This window comes from Physeter macrocephalus, chromosome 3 (assembly GCF_002837175.3).
Source record: "Physeter macrocephalus isolate SW-GA chromosome 3, ASM283717v5, whole genome shotgun sequence".
NCBI lineage: Eukaryota > Metazoa > Chordata > Mammalia > Artiodactyla > Physeteridae > Physeter > Physeter macrocephalus.
In genome coordinates, this window is record NC_041216.1 from 16,941,910 (window position 1) to 16,950,777 (window position 8,868).

Genomic DNA, 8,868 nt, shown 5'->3' on the forward strand with positions numbered 1-8,868 from the left:
TCTCTGCCCCTAATAAGCTGAAACTCTAGTTGCAAACAAAAAAACCTGATCAGGTAAACATCTCAGAGACTTTACAATAAAATCTCCCAAAAATGCAGATAACAAAATTTATCCTACTTGACTGAGATTAAACTGTTAGGAACAGACCTCAGGATAATGGGTAAAGCAGCAAGGAGGGAAAAAAGTTTCAAAGAGGGAGCTGGGTTAGAAAATGTAATACATGTTTACAGTAGGCAGCTTCCTTTCACCTTTCACCCCTCAACAGTGCTTGATCTCTCCCTGTCCCAAAGATTCAGCCCTTTAATCCCCTGCCCATCAATCCTACCCATTCAATCAATAATCACTTAACAAGTGCCTACTGTGGAACTGGGCAATGTGCAAATTCTGAGACAAACACAAACAACAATATACGATCCTCTCTACTGAAGTAGTTCAGCTTTTGCCTAAGACACCATGCCCTTTGAAGGAAAAATGAATCCAAGACTAAAGTTAGGGAAACACTGCATTCTTTATAGGCCCCCTCTAGGAGGGTCATAATACATGTTAAAAGTACTGAGAAGTTTCACAGCAAAAACAATCTTTTTTAATATTGTTTAATCCAATGTTTTGATGTAATAACTACTAACAAGGAATACACTAGGAAGAGGCTGGTCTAGAGTTCTTAGCTTTCAAGAAAAAAAGGAGATCAGAAAAATACCTAGAGATAGGAGTGAGAATATCTAAGGTAGTATTTAACAGCAACAGAAAAACAACTGTGTTCCACAGAACCCTTGGATTTTTTTGGGATTTCATTTACTAATTTTAAAATGTATTTTTAACATGAGTACTCATATGTGTTAAACCAAACCATAACCCTTTAGAAATCACCAACACATGAAGTTGTACTACTTAGGTAACTCAATTTTGGGTAGACTGAAGAATAAAATTTCTTCTGCTATCTCTGTTCAACTGAGAGAGTATCCTGAGATGGCAAGACAAGCTAAAAACAAAGGAAACAACCTTTTGCACTACCACTACTTGTCAATCAGTACAACACTTCATAAACAAAATACAGAAATTATTGAGGCTGCAACTATTATGCTTAACCTCCACTCTCAAATTTGGCTCTACCAAAATAGCCTCATTGTCTCAAAGACTGACAACTAATATAAATGTTATAAATTTAAACTTCATACAAAACAGGCAAGTAGTATTTTATTTTGGGATTGTGCATAAAATTATATTTTGTAAAAAAGGATTTCTCCACTTACGAAAAAGTTTAAAAACCATCTGAAAGAATCATACAAACTCTAAAAAATAAAAATTATTCCCCTGAGAAAAAGAATGGATACTATGAACATAAAGGATTGGGAATCTTTTATCCCTAAGTAAAATCCTCTGAGACTTCAGAGGTTCTACAACTACTTATAACCAAGTACAAAAAGGTGTCCCAACAGGCAGATGAGTCAGTAGGGTACTTCTTCCTACCTGTACACCTGTGACTCTCAAATTTATATCTCTAGTCTCTCCTATCTCTTCCACACCCTTGCTACAGTGATTCATTCACTTCCCAACCACCTTAAAGCTCCAGTCTTTTAACAGTTCTTCCTTGTAATTCACCTACGGCACAACTGCCAGATTAATTTTCCAAATACACTGTATTTTCAGATAGTTTAACAAATGAATGCCAAAACTGTCAAACCAGCATATAAACTCTCTAGCTCTAACTAGTCAAATTTACCTCTAATCATTTTCTAACACACTAGTCAAAACCATCCCTAAACTCCCTAAAAGCTACTCCCACCTTTTCTGTAAATCCAATGCCTAAAATTCAAGGCCCACCTCCTCTGCAAATTACTCCCTAAGTCTTCCAAACTTACAAATATATCTTTCCCTTCTCTAAATTCTCATAGCACTTATACTTCATAATCTAGTGCAATGCTGTCTGACAGAATTTTCTGTGATAATGGAAATGTTCTGTATCTGTGCTTCCAATAAGGTAGCACTAGCCACCTCTGGCTATTGAGCACTTAACCATGTGGCTATTTAGAATTAAATTAAAATTAAAAATTCAGTTCCCTCAATCTACTAGCCACATGGTAAGTGCTCAATAGCCATAGGTGGCTAGTGGCTACCATCCTGGACAGCACATATCTAGTATTTGGCTCTCTACAACCTAGATACAACTCCACAACACTACTGATCCCTCCAACTTATCTTGCTCCTAGAAGAACTTCATTTCCAATTAAATTTATTTGCCCACTATTCCCAACATTCAGTTGTCCACTCTGGATTCCCTGTTGCTTCTCAAACCACTTTCTATTATATTCCAAGCATTTTTCACTTCCTTTTCTTCCCTAGTAGTACTTAATCACTGGGTACCTACTTACTTATGCCAGACACTGCAATAAGCATTTTATTTAAATTATATCTAAACCTAATAATGTTACAAGGTAGGGTTTATTTTTCTGAGGAAAAGGAATCACAGGAGGATGAGTTAACTCCAGAAGTCCATCCTTTTCCAGAACACTTTAAAAAATTCTGTCCTTTTTCAAGGCCCAGCTCAAGACTGCCATTCCTTAAGCTGTGTGGTGTTCCCAAAGCCTCAGCCCAATTTAACAATTTCAAACCTTAAATAGTTTGCCATAATGTTAGCATAGACATTCAGAGGTGAATTTATTCTGAAACTAATGAAACTTAAGCCTCAGGGACCCTCAATTGCATGGACTCCTTCCAATACCCTGAACCTAATTTTGATTACATAATTATATAAATATTTACTTATTTATATAATTATATACATGTTTATGCATATATACATTTTTTTAAAAAGAGGGTTCCCCCCAGGGACTTCCCTGGCAGTCCAGTGGTTAAGACTTATTGCTTCCACTGCAGGGGGCATGGGTTCAATCCCTAGTTGGGGAACTAAGATACCATATGCTGCATGGTGTGGCCAAAAAAAAAAAGTGTCCCCCCCAAAAATGAATAAGCTCCCAGGCTATAAAATATAGATATATCCCCTGCATAAACTCTTGAGGCAAGGCCTTGAAGCAAGGTCTATCTACAGTGGACTCGGCTTCCATTTTACTCCTTTATGGATACTCTATCCCTTGAGGTCTGTTTCCTCTGGTTCCCAAGACTAGCTATGAATACGTAGGTCAGCTTCCCCAGTTCTTTACTTCCTAGTTGCTCACCAAATAAACACATAACCCATTTTTCTTTTGAGAGTTTCAAAGCTAATCACAAAGGAAAATTAAACACAGGAGAATTACAAAGAAATCTTATGGCAAGCCCCAAATTAATCTAGATTCAACACAATCCCAATCAGAATTTCAGCTGCCTTTTTGCAAAAATTGATAAACTGATCCTAAAATTTATATGGAAATGCAAGAGATACAGAATAGCCAAAACAATCTTGAAAAAGAACAAAGCTGGAGAACTCACACTTCCCGATTACAAAACATATTGCCAAGCTACAGTAATCAGGACAGTGTGGTACGGTCATAAGAACAGAAATATAGATCAATGGGATAGAATTGAGAGTGGAAAAATAAACCCTTACATTTATGGTCAATCAACAAGGGTGTCAATCATTCAAAGGGGAGAGAATAGTCTTCAACAAATTGTGTTGGGACAAGTGGATACACACATGCAAAAGACTACCACATAAAAAAATTAACTCCAAAATGATCATAGACCTATATGGGTGTTCCCAAAGCCTCAGCCCAATTTAACAATTTCAAACCTTAAATAGTTTGCCATAATGTTAGCATAGACATTCAGAGGTGAATTTATTCTGAAACTAATGAAACTTAAGCCTCAGGGACCCTCAATTGCATGGACTCCTTCCAATACCCTGAACCTAATTTTGATTACATAATTATATAAATATTTACTTATTTATATAATTATATACATGTTTATGCATATATACATTTTTTTAAAAAGAGGGTTCCCCCCAGGGACTTCCCTGGCAGTCCAGTGGTTAAGACTTATTGCTTCCACTGCAGGGGGCATGGGTTCAATCCCTGGTTGGGGAACTAAGATACCATATGCTGCATGGTGTGGCCAAAAAAAAAAAGTGTCCCCCCCAAAAATGAATAAGCTCCCAGGCTATAAAATATAGATATATCTCCTGCATAAACTCTTGAGGCAAGGCCTTGAAGCAAGGTCTATCTACAGTGGACTCGGCTTCCATTTTACTCCTTTATGGATACTCTATCCCTTGAGGTCTGTTTCCTCTGGTTCCCAAGACTAGCTATGAATACGTAGGTCAGCTTCCCCAGTTCTTTACTTCCTAGTTGCTCACCAAATAAACACATAACCCATTTTTCTTTTGAGAGTTTCAAAGCTAATCACAAAGGAAAATTAAACACAGGAGAATTACAAAGAAATCTTATGGCAAGCCCCAAATTAATCTAGATTCAACACAATCCCAATCAGAATTTCAGCTGCCTTTTTGCAAAAATTGATAAACTGATCCTAAAATTTATATGGAAATGCAAGAGATACAGAATAGCCAAAACAATCTTGAAAAAGAACAAAGCTGGAGAACTCACACTTCCCGATTACAAAACATATTGCCAAGCTACAGTAATCAGGACAGTGTGGTACGGTCATAAGAACAGAAATATAGATCAATGGGATAGAATTGAGAGTGGAAAAATAAACCCTTACATTTATGGTCAATCAACAAGGGTGTCAATCATTCAAAGGGGAGAGAATAGTCTTCAACAAATTGTGTTGGGACAAGTGGATACACACATGCAAAAGACTACCACATAAAAAAATTAACTCCAAAATGATCATAGACCTATATGTAAGAGCTAAAACTATAAAACTCTTGGAAGAAAACATAGGAGTAAATCTTTATGACACTGGATTAGGCAATGGTTTCTTAGATGGAACACGAGAAGCAAAAGGGCAAAAGAAAAAATAAACTGGAAATCAAAATTTAAAACTTTTGTAATTACCGTATATACAGAACTCTAACTACTCAACAATAAAAAGACAACACAATTTAAAGATGAGCCAAGGATATGAATAGACATTTCACCAAAAAAGATATACAAATGGCCAATAAGGACAAGAGAATATACTCAATTCAACATCTTTAGCCTACATATTAAAACCACAATGAGATACCACTTTACACCCACTAGGATGGCTATAATAAAAAGACATTATCAAGTGTCAATAAGATTGGAGAAATCGGAACTCTCAAATATTGCTGGTGGGAATGTAAAATGATGTGGCTGCTATGGAAAACTGTTTGGCAGCTCCTCTATAAGTTAAACAGAGATACCATACCACCCAGCAATTCCACTCCTAGGTATCATACCTAAGCAAACCAAAAACATGTTCACACAAAAAAGTGTACACAAATGTTCACAGCAGCATTATTCACAATAGCCAAAAAGTAGAGGTGTCTATAAAATGATGAATGGATAAACAAAATGTCGTATATTCGTACACTGGGATATTATTTGGCCAGTGAGCTATCACGTACTGAATGGAGGTAGTACAACACAGATGAACCTTGAAAACATGCTAAAGCCAGACACAAAAGGCCACATATTATATGGTTCCATTTACATAAAATGTCCAAAAAAGGCAAATCCACAGTGACAGAAAGATTAGTGAATGCCAGGGGCTGGAGCCAAGGACGAATGGAGAGTGCCTGCTACTGGTACAGGTGTCTTTTGGGGGTGATGAAAATATCCTACAATTGACTGTAGGATATTGTGCTGGTTGTACAACTTTGTGAATATGCTAATAATCACTGAATTACATACTCAAAAATGGTTAAATTTTATGGTATGTGAATTATCTCAATAAACCTGTTTTTTAAAAAAAATATCTGAGGGACTTCCCTGGTGGCACAGTGGTTAAGACTCCGTGCTCCCAATGCAGGGGGCCTGGGTTGGATCCCTGCTCAGGGAATTGGATCCCACACGCATGCCGCAACTAAGAGTTCGCATGCCACAACTAAGGAGCCTGTGTGCTGCAACTAAGCAGCTGGCGAGCCACAACTAAGGAGCCCGTGTGCAGCAACTAAGAGACCCAGCATGCATAAATAAATAAGAGACACCTCGTTCTCTTAAAAAAAAAAAAAATGATCATCTGGTTTACGGCCAAATTTTCTATTGAAATAGTTAAATCAAAACCCAATTGGGGGGCTTCCCTGGTGGCGCAGTGGTTGGGAGTCCGCCTGCCGGTGCAGGGAACGCGGGTTCGTGCCCCGGTCCGGGAGGATCCCGCATGCCGCGGAGCGGCTGGGCCCGTGAGCCATGGCCGCTGGGCCTGTGCGTCCGGGACCTGGGCTCCGCAGCGGAAGGGGCCACAGCAGTGAGAGGCCCGCATACCGAAAAAAACAAAAACAAACAAACAAACAAAAAAAACCCAATTGGGCTTCTGCCCTCTATTTCATTTCAGAGAGTTGGGAGTTGCCAACCTATGTGTTGGTTACACCCCCGCCCCCAACCAAAGACTTCCCTCCTTTATACTTGGAGCAGGGTATTCTTGGAGAGAGATCTCTCAAAACTGGGCAATTCAATCTGAGGGCTCTCAATCTGGGCAATACTCAAGAAGCTCCTCATACACACTGACTTGGTATATCCACTTAAATTATACAGAGATAGAAAGCTTGTAATATGCATAAATTACATAATTTAAAATATTTAGTTACTTAAAATTATATGTACATATACTTCCAGTTTTTTCAACTGTACCATGAAATCTCCAGAAAAGGGCCACGTCTAAAGTCTGTGCCCTACTACTGCCCCAGTGCCCTGCTCACTGTTGGTGTCACATGTGGTCCTTTGTTTCAGAGGCTGATGGTATCTTATCACATTGTAAGCGTAGGGCTTACATTCCAGTTCCACCACTTACTTAGCTTTGCGACTCTGGGCAAGTTGCTTAAACTGTATGCCTCAGCTTACTCATTCCTGAAATGGGGCCAGCAAAACCTGCCAGTTGGTGTTTAGCAAAAATAAAAAGTTGGTGACGCTTTGAACACAGCATCTGGCACCCAGAGATGTGAGTCTGTATATACTGTCCTGTGACAAAGCCTTTTCTTTTCGTATATTTACACCTTGACTAATTGATATTAACCCTCTTAATCAGCTTCCTCATTTATAAAACTCTACATCAAAAGATCGTTGACAGGATAAAAGGACAAAGAGCAAAACTCTCTAGCACACAGCAAAGGGCTCAAAAAAAAAAAAAAGTTCCTTTTTTTCGGTCTTCAAGGCTAAGGCAATTTCTTTAGCATCACCCTACAGCCTCAATGTGCTCCCGGCCGAAACACATAAATATTGCTGAGCAGCTTCCAGACACATCTGTGGACAAACAAATGATGTATGTCTCCAGCAAGGCCAACCACAACTCCACGTCAGGGAGCCATTTTTCCCAGTCAAGAAAATGAAAAGGTGTACGAGATATGAATGAGTAAAATACCCCTCCCCGAGATCCCCCTTTCCCAGGACGGCCCGGTCCCGGCATGAAGACGCATTCACCACAGGCAAAGACTTTCCCTTCTCGCACCTCACCGAGCCAGCTAGTGGGGAGGTGGGTGGAGGTCGGTGACTGGGGAGGTCGGGGGGGCATGGGGCTCAAGGCGCAACACCGGGGCTCGCGGGGGTTGGGGGTAATGCGGGCTGGACAACCTCGGGGAAGCTTGGCACCCTCGGGGAAGCTTGGCACCCGGATTTGCGGTTCGAGGGCGGGGATCGGGCCTCACCTTCGCCCGCTTGCGCCGACTGGTCCGTCGCCCCTCCGGAGTCTCTGCGATTCCCGTTTCCATGGGGGTCGCAGACCCAGGCACGACGGTAGGCCCAGCTTGAGGCCCGGCGGACCCCGGCGGCTCAGCCAGGCCCCCGGGGGGCGAGGCCCGCGGGGGCTCCTTCTTGCGGGGAGTGCGCTCCCCAGCCGCCCCCGGCCCGGCTTCGGCAGGGCCGGACAGGCCCGCGGGCGGCGCGGCCACCTCAGAGCCGTTCTCCGAGCCGCCCGCTGCCCCGGCACCGGCCTCCGACCCGGCCGCCGCCGCCGCTGCCGCCGCCGCCGCCGCCGCGGCTGCTGCCTTCTTCCCAGACAACATCTCGGGCCGCCTGGCTGCGGACGGCCGTAAGGGCCGCTCGGTTTGTCGATCCGTGAGTCCGGAGTCGCCTCGCTTCACTTCACACAGTCCGCGCGTTGCCAATCGCCGTCGTGTATGCGCGCGCTAAGCGCGCTCCGCGCGCTCCCGCCGCGCCCGAACAATAAAGCCCGAGACGCCCACGGCCCCGCCCTCCCCGCTGCCATAGAGCGGCGTCCTCGAGGCTAGAGCGGCGCCATGGCAGATTGCACGAAGCTTTCCTAGAGCGTCTCCTTAGCCTTCGGGGTCGGTCCCAGCAAGGTCTCCCTTCTAGGGCTTCTGGGCCAGACTGTACCTCCGAGAGCAACCATTTCCTCCAGGGACTTGCGTGTATTCATAAGTTCATTCGTTCATTCACCTACTCTTTCGTCAGTTCAACCAATATTTATTAATGCTTACTACGTGACAAGGGTTTAATTATGAAGTTCTTGCTCTCAAAGAGTTTACAGGGGAAAACACTGATATGTAATTGGTAGATTATCGTATTTACTATTCATAATTGTCCTGCTTCGACTGGGGAAATCTTGGAGAGCAAATGAGTTTCGAGGTAATAAAATGGACAAAAGTTAGGAAATCCAGATATGAGTCCAAACGGGATTGCCATTGCCTCCGGGGCTTTGTTCATGCTGTTTTCTGTCTGGACCCCCTCCCCATTTGCACTTCCTCACTTGCACCTCCTCCCACTCCTATGCTTCCATCCCCACATACATGACGGCTTTCCACTCCAGGTTAATTCTTTTTAATGTCGCTGATGG

General features: G+C 42.4%; 1 protein-coding gene across 2 annotated transcripts in view; it reads right to left on the bottom strand.

Moving 5' to 3' along the window:
- The window catches only part of KDM1A (lysine demethylase 1A), a 64,409-nt gene extending 56,212 nt beyond the window's left edge, over window positions 1-8,197 (bottom strand). The window contains exon 1 of one of the 2 annotated variants that reach the window (XM_007117902.3): window positions 7,721-8,197. In XM_007117902.3, coding sequence (XP_007117964.2) covers window positions 7,721-8,077 — 357 coding nt within the window. In that variant the 5' untranslated portion in view covers window positions 8,078-8,197. The remainder of the gene's footprint in view (window positions 1-7,720) is intronic. The other variant, XM_024125263.3, reaches the window with a different exon arrangement.
- Between the last annotated feature and the right edge of the window lie 671 nt (window positions 8,198-8,868).